Below are 15,736 nucleotides of genomic sequence, written 5' to 3'. Positions count from 1 at the left end.
GTTCCGTCAACTAATGTAACGTCTCTTCGTTAGCCCGCAGGATAGGGTGTATGGGTATAGCTTGGTGAAACTATTTTTCTGTGACATCATCGTCGCGTCGAGGTGACGTCACTAACGCGCAAAAGACAACGGAAACACGGCGAAGAAGGGGCTCCTCGAATCGTCGAGTATATAAGCGGGGGCGCGCAAGCTCTACCAATCATTCGCCCGACGATCCCTAAGCCCGAAGGTTTGGTACCCCGGTTCCTCAAGTGCGACACCTCGCTGTATCAACACGCCTAAATCTTCGCCCGCTTCCCCGTATCTCATTCCAACAAGTAGAAAACACAACAGATATAAATAAAAATAGCAGAAGCTGAAAATACCTTGTGCACACACGGATCAGAAGTTTTCGCTGCAGAAGTTACGCCGCAGAAATTTTCGCTGCAGCTGAAAGTAAGTTGTCACGATCTGTTCTCCACTCCTCGTGTCATTTTTGTTATTATTATTATTATTATTATTATTATTATTATTATTTTCTCTCTTGAAACATAAATTTGATTAAATTACCGCAAAGAAAATTACAGAATTTTTTCATCCTTTGGATTATATTTCTCAACTCTTCTCTAGACTTGCAGAAATTTCAAAAAACATCTCCATACTTTTTCGCTGACCGATTCACGTTTTTTTACTCTAATATCATCCGTAATGAATAAGCTTTCGGACTTTTCACGCCGGTTTAAAAACTAGCCTCGATGTCCGGTCGTCTTTGGCATTTTGAATCGTGGTCTACGGTTGTAAATGAAAATTATCATCGCCGATAGACGGAAATACGAACTCGTATTCGAACTTTCCCCACTGCTGATTCTGCCGCTTGCTATACACAGGCGTAAATCAATTTTTGACAACTCATAGGGCTCCTTTAAAATTTCACAGAGAAACTTTTTCACCCCCCGACACTCGAATATGGCGATTGCGGCAGCGAGTGGCTGCTTTTCGGATGCAGACACTGAGACGCCGTGGCGTCCCACATCTCCCAGACTCTTCGGGTCCCGCTTTTTCTCTTCCTTTTCTATTTTTCCTTCTCTCGCGGATATACGCAGAAGTCACGCTTTCGCGAACCAGCCATTCTCTCATTCATGGCCACTGCACCATACGTCAACGATCATCCCCCTCTCCCCCGTTATTTGCGGGGTGGAAAAATATCGTCATTGATTGAACAAACTTTTTTTTTACTACCTGTACTGTTTCGATGTGAAATATCGACGTCAATCTGTAATTCGATTAATCATATTAGCGAAAAGTTATTTTTATCTATAATATAAATATATATATATATATGTATACGCGAATGAAAAGTTAGTTATCGATTCAAATACAATTCCATTTCGTATGAATAGAATATTCACTTCGTCGTTGGTCGGAGTATTTTGAAAATTTTCATTCCAAATGTTGGTATCTAAATGCCTTTTTTCACTCGTCCGCGCGAATGAAAATTTACTTCCCACAGACAGAATATTTAATGGATTCATGTTTGATTCGGAAGAATTAAAATCAATGACAAATAACTTCGTATAAATTTCTGCACATGAATATCTGCCGCAAATTGTGCGAGTATTCGGTTTATAGCGATTTAATTGTCCGCTGTTTTGCTCCCGGAAATAATTCAAGTTCGAAGAATCATTGCGGGATAAATTTCCATTCAGAAATCAAGATCCAAATTGTTACTCCCAACCGCGTGCAAAAATTCACATGTATTCCCCAAACAATTAAGTATGTTGGTTTTTTTTTTCCTAACGTTGTCTCGCAGGCTGCTTTGAATAATTTTTTTTCACATTACACTTTTTACTACTTATTATTTTTTTTTTTTTTTTCAAAAAAATTTACATGCTTCTCTTTCTCTCACTTTCTCTCTCCCTTTTCCTCTCAAGTTCTATATTCATGCAAATTCACGGTTATTTTTCGTCGACGTAGTCAGGGATTCAATGTGCATATGTATGTAGGTTCAATTATAATCTCGCATGAAAGGTGATTACACTCTCGCATAAAAATTACACGGAAATTTTCATGCAATACTTCTTTTTTACCTTTGGCGTTTCTTTTATCAAGAATTATCACGCCGCCGTGCTCCTGATAATTTCTCGCAAACAATCCACAACCCGTTTGATTTTCTGTAATAATTATAGCACAATCACAAAGTCAAAGCCTCGTCGGCATCGGCTACCTAAAAATATGTATTTTCCCCCCTCGACCTTTGATTTACACCCTCAACCTGTTTCTCATTTGACTTTCATTTGAACGCTGCACAGTTTAGTAAGAATTTTATTTGAGTAAATTACAGTTTCGATGCAGGAATAAATTAAATATATTCCGCGAGCTTAACGCATTTATCCGTACTTTTCCGTTCGTCTTTCCAAATACGAATCAAATTTTTATTTGATAGTTCAAAATCCGATCATGAGGGTGTGAACTCCTAAGAGGGCGATAGTCATTTCGGCTAAACCGCGTAGCGAAACCTTCGAATCAACTGATTCGCAATTCGGTTGATTTGACTAAATGCAACGATTAAATTTGCGACATAATTAAATATTCGCCTCTGCTGTGCACACAGCGTCACCAAGTACCGAATGCGAAGATTTCACTTGCTGATGAAATTCCCTCTGCACGAGGACGTCGGCGTTATCTAAACTTTCCTTGTACGCGAACGGCGTCAAACTGTAATTGATCAATTAATTAAGTGTTTGGCGCGAAATAATTACAGCTGCGTTGGCTCTGCAGCGATTCACCGCATAGAGACGGACCAATTTCAACTCGTAAAAATCGGAGAGCCAATTCCGGAAGTTTACTTCCGTGCTCGCACTTGCTTCGGATCGACGTACGGTCGGAGAAATATTTCGACGAACAAACTTCTTCCGTTCTCTGTTTCTATGTAGAGCGCGAAACTGAGATTGGTTGCGAAGACGCGATCCTCGCGGATCGGTGGACGGCCTAACTTGGAATGTTATCTTTACCTAGGAGCGGTCAATTAAATTTACAAACTTTCAATAGAGTCCAGAAATACTCGGGCCTTTCGGTTCGGCCGCCGCAAAGTCTTAACGTCCTTTGAGCGGAGGAATCCTTCAAGTTCGGAGTCAGTTTGGCTACTCCGGAAACTTTTGTCCGAACCGAATATCCCGCCAGCGGCACTTTCAAAATCGGACCTTTCGATCAACTTATTACTCCGGAAAGTTTCTATTTTTACTCTTCTCTTTGTTCCTCCGTAGTAGCCGCAGCTTATTTCACCCTCCGGGATATTCTTCGCGAAAAGTTTATACTTTGTTATAAGTATCATTGCATGGACAAAATCGAAGTCCATTTTCACCTCTTTTCTTCTTCGATCTCAGATTATGTTCACACGTATTGATTTTTCGTATCTCTTCACCTGTATTTACATTAAAACTTGACCGAAGAGTGTAAAAGAAAATTGTTTTCGGAAACTTTGTAATCAGTTAACTCGAGAAATGAAAAATCAATCTTTCGCGACATTCGTACGGCGGAGAAAATTTTTTAAAATTGGAAAAACTAACAAAAACGTTCAACGTTAATTTTGTACAAAGTTTTAATCACTAATTTCAAGGTAGATTAATAATTTGCGGATTTAGGACGATAATTTAGTTTTCTAATGTCGTTACCTTACCTTACCTACACCTTACGTACCTTCAGCCTAGAACTTAGACAAGATTTTGAACAGTTTTATTTCTGAGACAAAGGTTTGAAGGGTGTTTTAGGAGTCGGAAATTTATTCTTTTCAGACAAGAAATCAACTCGCTGCGAAAACATTGAACGACTGTAAAAGCGTGGATTTGGCAGTGAAAACGGGAGCAACTGCGGCGTGAATTTTGTGTAAATTTCGGACTATGTCTGGCGGCGAAAATAATAGCAGTAGTGATGATAATAGGAACAAAGTGGCGCATGGCGTGGCAATCTAGCAAACAACGTTGCAGAGAGTGCGCCGGATTTTATTCAGCAAATGGGAACGAATTTTCATCGCACAAAAGTGTGTTAGATTTAATCTCTGGATAGCTAATTAGCAACAAATGACCAAAGTTTAGAAGTTTCTCACTTGTCTAATTATGCCCTACTTTGCCTGATTTAATTATTCTGTTCCACGCTGATTGACGAACCTAGTTTGGAGAACGAAAAATAACTTACGATGCTGAATGTCGCAGTTGAAAATCATTTCGTCGCTACGAAAGTCGATCGATTCATAGTCATTAAATTATACCGAGGCACGCGATTTGAATACGATTTTTTCGCCATCACGCCGTGCAAAAATCTTTCGCACACATCGAGTCATTTAATATTGAAATACGCGATTTGTCGCGGTGAATTTTTGGCAAGTTTGCAACGAAGTCCGTCGCCTGTAACTTGGCATACGCAAACGCACTGCGACTTTTCTAAAATCTGTGCATTTTGTCCGAAACTTGGCAATAAGTTCGGTATTTTAATCTTCGAGAAGTATCGTCGAAAGGTTAGGCATTCGAAATGTTCTTAGTACGTCGTTATATCGATAGAATTATAAAACCTTCTGCAAGTGAAAAAATGTTCGGGAAAAAATCTTGTATTGAAAGAGGATTAAACAATATTTTATGCCGTTGTAATAAGCGCGTGAAATATTTAAGCAGCTCTTTACAAAAACATTTATTTATATTATTAATATCCTTATTATTAATTTACTGTATAGTTGTAACAGTTTTCCTTCCGTCAAATTCAATACCTCTTGTGAAATATGAAAATTGCCGGGAGGACTTTTCGCTTAATGACTAATTATACAATCGGAGAATACACTTCATCTTCAGTAATTAGTAGCTTAAGTCCAGACGAGTAATTTTATATATTCGTACAAAACCATACCTACTTTGTTGTACCGAAACTTTACTACATTATCACCAAATTCATTCATTTATTCAAACAACAACCGTCAATCCACGTATACGCGAATATATAGATCTGAAAGAACGATTTGCATTTCGCAGAGAATTCTTAACGTGCTTGTGATTAAAACGCGCCTAATTACTGTCACCCTTATTTTGAGAAAGAAGTTTTGGGAATTAAGAGAAAAAAACAAACAAAAAACAACTGAAAGTTGTTGCAAAGCAAATTGCGTTCTTAGTTACGATCCCTCGGGAGTGACAAATAAATTCTTCGCATTTCGGAATGAAGAAGTTTCTATAAAAAAAGTGCATATACATTGCAAGTTATATAACGTGACTGCGCACCTTGTTCGAACGGTGATTTTTACATCCTAGTTTTTAAACGTGCCTCAATCGGTTCGGTAATAGTATGTTATAAACACTCGTTACCGTAAGTTTCCCGTCAAACTCTGAAGTGAGAACGAACTACAAATTGTTCTCAAAATTATCGCCAACTGAAAAGACTTACGGGACGCTGACCAATCAGAAAGCATCGCGCAATACAAACTTCGCAGGCATGGCATACACAGCTTTTGAATGCTTAGCGTGAAACGCGGTAGGACCTTATAATTAACGTGTAAGATAAGCCTGGTTGTCGTCTTAACGATTAAACAGGCATTCAAGCTGTTCACGGTGCGAAAACTATTTTGCAAAGTAATAAAATCCTGCTTGTTGTTTTCCTTGTGGTATTAGGAACAGAATAGAAATTTTGAAAATGTCAGAGCACCGTCAATCTTATCGTCTTATTTTTTCGTTCTTACGTATTATGCGCACACCACAATTTATCAATCTTCTCTATCGCGTGTCACACTTAATATCTGCGTTATCATGTACATGCGATATAGTTGAGAGAATTTCTTAATGCGATTTCGCGTGCTGTTCGAGATTCGGATGGAGGTGTAATAAATCGAAAAATATCACATAAATAACTGGGTTGAAAAGGAATTCGGAGAGGCCCGGCAATTGTCGATTGTCCGAAAATTATTCACACCCCTGTCATCGAAGGGATGAATTCAGTGCCATTAATAAGGATACACAGGGAAATTAATATATAATCTCAGATGCGGTAAATTGGGTGTCAAACCGGTCCATCCTCTCCCCGTGAGGAACTTTCTACAGAAGCTTTGCACCTGCAAAACTTCCCACGCTGTTAATTATCAAAGCTCGAGCGATAATCCCTTGATTAAAATAATATATCGACACCAACAACTAGTGCGAAAACTGTATCGTGACGCGAATTGCGATTGCTATTCTCACGCATTAAACCTCCACTTGTTAAATTAACGATATGCAATCAGGGATTGAAAAGTGAAACTAAGTTCAATGTTAGTCTATAAAATTCAAATTTATTGAGTAATAAATTGTGATTGAAGTTCTTACGCATTAAACCTCTTCTTGTGAAACAAACTACATGCAATCTGGGATTGAAAAGTGAAACTAAGTTCGATCTTAGTTTACAAAATTCAATTCTACTAACTGATACAGTTGCAGGTTCGAAATCCTTGCTTCTTTTTATCCTTTGATTAGTTTACACACCGGATAGATACATCTTTAATTTCATTTCAGTTTCTTGCCGATGTTGTTTTCAACGAACAACGCGATTAATGACCTCCCGTTTCTTCAGAAATCATTTTATACCTTTTAAAACAATTTCTCGGCATGTCGTGGCAGGCAATTATTGTAGCTGAATACTTTTGATCCTCGAAGCTTTTGTCAATATTTGTCTGCAGTTTGACGAGGCCGTTGAAAAAACTTCTAGACCCATTTTCTTTCTCAAACTGATAATCATCCTTGATCAGTCGATGTAGTCGTGTTGGAAAACAAAACAGCCCTTTAATATAGCCTCTGAAGAACTTTGCAATTAACGATTGCAAACTGCTCCTGAACCGTGAATGCAAAAGGATCAAAATCACAGTTCCAGAAATACACCGTGTTCGAAATCTAATTTGCAACGTAATAAAAACGACAAATCATCTGACTAGGAGCTGGATCGGAACAGTTCAGTATTGATTTTGAAATATAAGATAATGATCGCGCTTTTTAAGTACGCGGATCGCAATGCATATAATATCGGATTATTCTCCCATGGGATAAGCTTTTCAGGGAATGAGATTGCGTCGTCACTCTGCATTGAGCCGGGACGGCGACGGCGAGTCTGAAATCGTAAATATCTTGCGAAACTGCACGTATTTCTTTTCTCGGTTACTGTATACACATACTCTCTTCTTTTTTCGGCGCTAATGCAGCGTATCACCAGTTTTAAGAATGTTTGCACTCGAGCTTATCGTTTATTTTTACACGCTGATTAAGTCGACGTAACGAGTTCGAAAAAAAGGAGGAACGGGTCAAAAGTTTAATTTTGAGACTTGAAACTTTCTAGTAACGAATCAATTAAGTCAAGCTTCTAATTGTCGACCCTTGCTCGCAGAAGCGGCGCGTTTGGATTGAATTTAAAGAGATCAAGAACGAGGTCGGGCTAATCAGTGCGAAGCAATTCGAAACGCTTAGAAAAAATATTGAAAAAAATCTTACCATGCAGGTCTTCAATATTATATTATCAATTTGGATTTTTCTCGCTTTATTTTGAACAATGTTATACCCGACAACGAAACAAATTTTTAGTCTGTCTTCCAACCATGTCCAAGACGTGTTATCGATATTGGAAAAAAATATATATGTACAATTATTTTGCAGGGACGATGACTTTTCAAAGATGCGCTTTCGTCGTAGGAATTTTAGTCTGTTATTCTTCGAGCTTGATACAAGCGGATTTTCCGAGATTGCGAGAGGGAAGACAGATGAACATCGGTGAGATCTGCCTGTAAGTTATAGAAATTTCTAACTCAAATATACACCGCGATTTTCAGCAATAATTTTCGAGTTCGAAACTCTAGCACCAATAACTGTGAAAGTGAAATTTTGCAGTCATTTTTTTTTCCGTCTTCATTGAGAATTCCTTCAATTATTTTAGAATTGGTCTCTCGGGAAAACCAATTATCAGATGACAGAAATTTTCCATCCACAGGCAACATCCGTTTCATCCTCAATGCCGGGGAATTCAAAGTAAAAGATCCTCGTCTCCAACGAACGAAGTTGACTATCGTACCGCACACAGACTCGAGGATCTATTTGGAATGACGGACGGCTCAAGGAAGCCTTCTCATTCCTCGCGATCCGGAAACAGCATCGACAACAATTACGACAGGTCGAGACTTCTGACTGCACTACTGGACAGGGTAACTATGATGATTAATAAAACAAACGCAATGTACATTAGTGGAAAGAATTAACGAACTTCCCCCTCGCCCCCCGGGGGCCATTCATTTTTAAGTGAAAAAAGTTCAAATTTTGAAACGGTGTAACGTTGCGTGGAATGCAAGCAGAACTCTGAATCGAAAACAATTTTGAAACTGAAAATCCTGGCTTCAAGCTCCACTCTTCAGATTTCGTTTGTTCGCATTTTTTCTCGAGTAATCCTGTTTTTAAGTGACTTATGTCAGATTTGTAAAGTCAACCTTTGACTTCGCGCGGTTATGCACGATGAAAAAGATTTTCGGTTGTTACGTGGGATCGCATTTTTTTGCAATCACTCTTTCTATTAATCTTTGATAATTTGACGAGAAAAAAACGCAGACAAGTTTCAAAGAGATCAATTTGAGGGAAAATCTTTAAAAAATTCTCTTCGTCGTGTATGACAGCGTGAAGTGGAAACGGTTCACTTTACAAATTTGACACGAGTGACTCAGCTTCGAAATTGTTTCTGGTTCAATTTTCTACTTGCAATTTACGCAAATTTATAGCGTTTTAAAGTTGGACCGTTTTTCACCAAAAAAACGGCAGGGGGTGTTAATTTTTTCCACAAGTACGATGGGCATTGATCGATCTTTTTCATCTTTCTTTCAGGGCTTGAATCCTGACGTAATTTACGACTGGTACATGAACCAAGTGCAGAAGAAAAATGATGGGAACAGAGGACAATTCGACGAAGACAATTTCCCGGGTAGTACCGTGATCGGCGATGACTATTAATTTTTGAACAATGATCTCGTGTAATGTACCAACGGATCAATTTTTTCAATACTCAACAACAATATTCTTGTATATACATATACACGTACAGCTTGTCCAAGCTTACAGAAAGTAATCTAAAAATTGAAACCTAAAAAATGAAGAACGTGTACGTAAACTTATAATTGTATAACCTGTTATAATTGGCATCATTAAAAGCGAATCGGTACCCATGATATGAAACTACTATATATATATATTGTGATTGTTATGCAGTTTTCTCAATTGACAATTATGCAGGGTATGTTATAACGTTATTATATATATTACTCTGCCACAAATCTTATAGAGAGAGTACCGAGCTCGTTCAGTCGAAAAATTTCGAGCTGTATTTGAGGCAGGCATGGAAAAGGGGGGATAAAGCGAGAAATACAGCGCAGTAAGCGAACTGCTTTAAAAATTTTCAATATCACCAATTTGTAGGATAAGGTTTCCGAGAGTCTAGATTGAGGTGTACAATACATGACAATTATTAGGTCACAAATAAGATCGAAGAAGAGCAAAATTTAGACCCAAACCCTTTTTCCAAATGTGTATCGAGGTTTGTACGTGAAATAAACCGACTTCTGGCTGTTGGATATGAAATGAATTTATTCACACTTCGTTCATCATTCAATGAATTCAGGAAAATCTAGTTAATAATTCGTTCCTTGTCCTGTAATTTTCAGTATTCACTGATGAAGAATTTAGCTATGCTGCTATTCTAATTGGGATGAATTAAAGTTTGACTTAACAGATCATCTTTGACGAAAGGAACAAGTATATTTATTCAATTTCTCTATTTAAGGTTATGTAGTACTCCTACCCTTACCGATCGAGCAGACGGCACATTTGAATGACGAGATTCGCGTTCGAGAACCGCAGCGTGGTTTTTCTCACATAACCTCAAACCGAATGATAGCCAGGAAATTAACCTTTCCAAGCCCATAAACGCAACGGACTCAATGTACTCTCAACCAGAAAGGGAGTCGTGTGCATATTTCGTTAGCATTGTTTTAAACTTCGCTCTAGTAGCTACAAGTCATGTTTAAACATTTGCTAAAGCGTCGAAGCGAGGTATTCATCACTGTTGGAAGACGCGCGACTAAACGTCAACTAAGCAACAATGCGGCGTCGAGTTGGTTCGTGGAAAGGGATGAGAAAAAGACGTTGCTTCAAAATGTGAGGAAAAATTTTCCCGCCAGACGTAACGTGGGATATGAATATGCCAGTAATCCAAATCATGCAATCCCGGAACAATCTGCTGAAATTTTAACAATCTTTGGGGTTTTCAATAACGCCGAAGATCAGTATGCGCACTCAGTTATGGAGGCGAGAGAAGCTTACGCTGAGAATCTGGTCCAGCCACTGCCAGGCTGTACCGAGGAGATAGCGGAGGATGAAATAGAGAATTACTTGAATAAGAGCTGGAAGGCGTTACCTATCGAAGAGATAATTTATGCCTTCAAGAGAATAACGTACTATGCCAAGAAAAATGATGAGTGCATCATTGATGAAAAGTATAGTAAATTTATCAAGTATTTAATAGCAAATTGCGAGAAATTCACGGACTCTGAACTCAGTGACGTCTTACGGTTCATCGCTCTCTGGCCCCCGAAGTACACCAAGAAAGATAAATGTTTCAAATCATTTTACAAAGCTTTGGACAAGGAGTGCATACGTCGAGCTCCGAATTGGTCGTACAACGAATTGTTGTATTTCTGTGACCACTGGTACTTCTTGAGACTCCTGAAATACACGGACTTTTCTTGGTACATTATGGGCAAGACTATTTCTAAACCAAGTAAATTGACGCCAACCAATTTGGTACAGTTTATGTTCTACGTTCAATGTTGTCGATGGCGTCCTGGCAATATGTATAACTTTGAGTATCATCTCGAGTCTTGCGTCAATGAACTTGATCTTAGCGAACTGGCCGTCATATCAATGGGATTTTTTAAAAGCCAAACACCAATTAGGAACGCCAAATTATTGATGAAAATAATCCAGCGAGTGATCAAAGATATTGACATGGTCAATGAAATTTGCCTGTCAGCTTTCATGAAATCCATAAGGTGAGACGATCAGCTGGCTGAAACCTTAAGAGTAAAGCAAGTTTGGTATCACTATTAATTTCTGGTAAATTGTGTAGATCAATTTTATGTTCTGACTATAAATCTTTATTTATGGCACGTTACTATTAATTATGCCTCTACATTTTCTAGGCTCTCAACTAAGCTTCATCAAGAGCATGACATAATTTGGGAATTAATATCATCTACCTTATCACAAATACCGAGACTTTCGGTGCAAGCCGTAGTGCATATTCTCGCGACTTGTGTGAAGCTGCGCCTCTATCATCCAGAGGTATTGACAGCTTGTGTGAAAAGGTGAGATTCGGAGGAAACACCTACGTTGTCATTCTTGAAAGGTTTACAAGCCCTTAAAAATCATCACTTCTCAAGGGAGATGTTTATGGTTTATTAACAGAATGATGTGTAAAATCAACTTAGATTTATCGAGACTAAGAAGAATGCCAGGCTGAAGGACTTGGAGCGTTTAACACTTGGGCTATCTTGCTTTAATTTTACTTCCGACCAGTACCCCAACATCTATGAAATTATTCTAGATGAATTAAGGGATGACAGTAGGGTGGAAGAATTGGAAAGGTACGTTTATTCTGCCAAACGAGTTACGATTCTTTGTCCATTAAAATCCGAGAGAAATTCCATTAAAAGTCCACCAAGTACAACTGTATTTTTTAAAATAATTACAAGACACACATCATTTCTTTCTTAAAATAGATACGCAACATCATTGGCTAACTGTTTGCAATACCTTAGTACTGTGAACGTCTATCCAAAGGATTTAATCTCAATGGTGCTGGACCCTAATAATCTTAGGTTGACATATGGGCCAACAGCTTACAGCATACCAATTCCAATATTATTCATTGATGCAAATGTTGAAATAGAAGTCCCAGACTACACAGGCCCGAGACTTGGAATTAAGTCACGAACTACGATAACCAAGGTAGTGTAAATTAAGTAACGAAAATCTCAAAGAGGCATCAATTAGTGTGTTCATATCATGTATCTACATATACATATACTTGTGTTAATTTTTCAGCTGATCGTTACCCCACCACCAAAGAAAGATGTTTTAAAGTTGAGTGCGCGTCACAGGCTTGTGGTCCAAATTATGAATACTTTTGAGGTTTGATTAATTATTAGAAAATTATTTTGTATAGAGAAATCTGTACTAACCGGAATTTCAATGATGTATGTTATGCTCACATATCCATTGGAACAACGCCACAATTTGACAGATTGATAAAAAACAATTTTTCCAGGCAATCTTTGACTCGAGTGAAATGATGCATCTAGATTGGGTGTTACCACAATTTACAGATGGAGATGTGATCATTTGTTTGGATAATAATGGTTCACCACTCCCAGTAAAACAAATAATGTCTGAAATTCCTTTCGGAGAAATCAAGAGAGCACCGAAAGTGTATCCCGAAGGATCCAAATGGCTTGCAGTATTCATTTGTTCACAAACTTGCTATATTAAGGACACTAATCTTCTACTTGGCAAGGACCTCGTTAAAATCAGGCTATTGGAGAAAATAGGATACAAACCAGTAATTGTACGTCTTCAGTAGAATTTTTTTTATATATCCTATAAAAAAAGCTACGTTCATTGCAACAGATTTTGTTCGCCATATCAAAAACATATAAACACATAAGCATTGTCTGTGATGATGATTTGATTTTAATTTTGACCTATTCAACTTTGCAGATACCGTGGACTGAATGGTATGCGACTCAGCTGGATCAGAAACAGTATTTGAAGCATAAAATTCTTGAGGAATAATTTTCAAAGATAAGAATACTTCTCTGCATCGTAGGCAAATAATAAATTCAGTCGGCAAGTACGTACAGAACAACACATTTTATTTACAAATATAATACATTTATTACAATTATCACTGTTATTAGATGTGTTTGTGTACACCTATAAAAATACACAGGATATAATTTTTACTTTTCTGTTGGAGAATATCGCCATGCTCCTGTTCTGGGTATGCAAAGGTGACCGCCGGTGTTGAAGTCTTTGTATAACAGTTGTACAAAATATAATCTATTGCACAGCGCAAATGGAGACAGAATTTATAGAAACTGACATTTTAACAGTTGAAATGCGTTGAAATGCATGAAAATCTTCTAATTAACACTAATTCTCTTCTAATTATCCCAAAAAAAATTTTCATCTAATGTTCAAGCTGACTTTTGAGTACCACGAATTGAAAATTTTACACTTGTAACTCTGTTCGTAATTGAATAATCCAAACATCAATCATCGAAATATTTGTGCATCAATCCTTTTGAATATTCGTATGTGACAAATAGTGTTGCAGTAGCAGGTACTGTTCTGATTAATGTTGGTTTTAAGCCATTGTATAGAGCACCGATACCTTCAGTTCGAACAACGTCTTTGAGGATAATATACACCGGTTTTCTTAGATTCTGAACCTGTATGAAAAGCCAATTGATTAGAATGCAAAGTTGAAAATAATTCAATTTTGCTTTAGCCGTCGTAGTGAAACAGGGTGCAGATGGGTATCAAGGAAACAGATATAAAAATGCCGGACAAACCTGTATTCTGCTTTTAATTACATCAGCTGGGAATATAACAAGCCAGAATATTACACCACCAGCAGCTCCGGCTATCATTGTATTAATCCAGCCAATATCCTCTTTATTTTGTCCTGGTTTTGCAAGCAATTGCCGCGTAGTTTCATAACCACCAAAAAAGCAAAAATATCCGGGCATTTCTCTGCCAATGGTAGATAAAAGACCCCTAAATAAGCCCTGAGGACCTTCTGCACGTACAATTTGTTTTGTTAATTGCCAGGGTCCAATAAAATTCTGTAAAAAATATTGAAAATTATATAATTGCTTCCAAGTTTTTAAATTAAATGTCATAGGATCAGTCTGTCTAATTTTCAATCACAAGTGTATAACGCGTTTTCTTATACACGTGATTTCCCATGAAAATTGTCATGGCACATACCACGATGAGAATCTTTATCATTCTTTTTTGACAAAAATTTTCAATGTACTATTCCTACATACAACACGTTCACCTGGAGCTGCTTTTTGTGTTTCAACTTCTCTCATAGCCTGCAATTGGCATTTAATCAGCTCCGTGGGACAAAGTGATAAGGATGAAAAAAATGCTGCAAAAAAACCAGCCCAGGCATTCCCCAGTAAACTCAAATCTTCTACTTTCTGAATACCTGTTAAAAAACAAAAATTAGGAAGTTAACATGAGACAAGATAAGTAGTTTAAGTAGAGCGACTTGTTCAACTTCAAAAATTGCGGAAGTCTATGAACTGTTGGATGTTATTTGTTCAAGTATGGACAAAAACAATACATTTATTGACAGAATTAATTTCTTACCTGTCAAATTAGCTATTGCATTTTGGCACAGTCCATAAGCTGCGAATAACACAGAATTTTCAGCAACATTTGCTACAAGTGCAGGAATAGTCCCTGCGTATAAACCTCTGACTATACCGTCTTGTTTCAAGGTCTTCATAAAGCAGTCTATCATACCTTTGTATAATTGGGGAAATGTTTGCATCTTTACTTTTACTGTATCGAGCGGCTGTCCAACATAGACCAGAGTTACTCCACCTGATATCACCAGTAAAAGTAAACAAATGATTAAAAAAAAAATTTATGCTGTGGAATATATGAAATTAAAAAAACATTGGTGGAGTCAGGGGATAATAATCATATTCAATGTAAGCGACAGAAGCAAAAGAAAAAAGAATAAAAACAGATATATCAACACTTAGCAAAAACGAACAATTCACTGAAATTTTGATCAGAAAGTATGTGTAACTGAATATCTTTGTAAGATAGTAACGACCCGATGACGAGATTGATATTAAACCAAGATCAAGGTTCAAATTTTTTTTTTTAAGTTAAAGTTTGTACGATTGTTTGGATACTAATGAATAAGTTGATAAAATTAAAAAATTAAGCAATGATAGACATCTCTATTTGTTCGATTCGCTCTGATTACAATTAGGTATTTCCAAATAGCAACATATGTACAGTATGATTCTCTATTATTTTCGGATTAGAAAAAAATTACTGAATCCAGCTAGTGATGTATGAAGAGTGAAACAAAATTCATAGTAATTTTTTCAGAATGATAAGAAAACTAAAACAAAAATTATTAGTATAAAATTGAGATAATTTGTTCTCACCGAGAGAACCCGCGGTGAAGTCGATAATTCCGGATTTCAGATTCTTGGGGCTTTTCAAAGTTCCGTGATCATCTTTGTGTTCCATGGCCATTTTCGCGCTACTTCATTAATCCAATGACTAATTCGATTGAATATCGATTGTTAGGTTAACACGTGCTTCTATCAAGGAACTTCTGTCTCTTTCTTGCGCCACGGTCAGAAACACCTTTCGCAGCTGTACACCTAACGGTAGTGCCTAAACTATTTATAACCTTCGCCGATCAACGGCTGATACGGTACTACTTGTGTTTACGGTCTACTGTGCCTAGATACGATTGTGAAAATGACAGCTTTCGACTCGACGTATTAACACGGATGTTGTAGCCGCGACGTAATCCGATTATGTTTAAATAAAAAATACGCATGACGCCTAATGCGTGCTGATTGATAAGCGGCTATTGAGACATGCAGCATGACGTGCGTACGTGGATTTGG

General features: G+C 37.5%; 2 protein-coding genes across 2 annotated transcripts; one reads left to right on the top strand and one right to left on the bottom strand.

Annotated features, from left to right (window-relative positions):
• Positions 1-213: 213 nt before the first annotated feature.
• On the top strand, positions 214-14,277 carry LOC124222203 (FAST kinase domain-containing protein 5, mitochondrial). Its single transcript, XM_046632944.2, has 11 exons — positions 214-435; positions 7,626-7,752; positions 7,957-8,167; positions 8,835-9,540; positions 9,787-11,053; positions 11,204-11,368; positions 11,492-11,647; positions 11,783-12,011; positions 12,108-12,194; positions 12,331-12,627; positions 12,780-14,277. Exons 5-11 carry the CDS (start codon positions 10,023-10,025, stop codon positions 12,852-12,854), a joined length of 2,040 nt encoding a protein of 679 aa, XP_046488900.1. The 5' UTR covers positions 214-435; positions 7,626-7,752; positions 7,957-8,167; positions 8,835-9,540; positions 9,787-10,022; the 3' UTR covers positions 12,855-14,277.
• Positions 12,914-15,725, bottom strand: LOC124222205 (mitochondrial ornithine transporter 1). Its single transcript, XM_046632946.2, has 5 exons — positions 15,263-15,725; positions 14,445-14,681; positions 14,117-14,280; positions 13,637-13,909; positions 12,914-13,513 (listed from the first exon to the last, which is right to left on the bottom strand). Exons 1-5 carry the CDS (start codon positions 15,351-15,353, stop codon positions 13,334-13,336), a joined length of 945 nt encoding a protein of 314 aa, XP_046488902.1. The 5' UTR covers positions 15,354-15,725; the 3' UTR covers positions 12,914-13,333.
• Positions 15,726-15,736: the final 11 nt, after the last annotated feature.

This window comes from Neodiprion pinetum, chromosome 6 (assembly GCF_021155775.2).
Source record: "Neodiprion pinetum isolate iyNeoPine1 chromosome 6, iyNeoPine1.2, whole genome shotgun sequence".
Lineage (NCBI taxonomy): Eukaryota > Metazoa > Arthropoda > Insecta > Hymenoptera > Diprionidae > Neodiprion > Neodiprion pinetum.
Note: the sequence above shows the minus strand (reverse complement) of the source record. Positions and strands in the feature narration are given on the sequence as shown.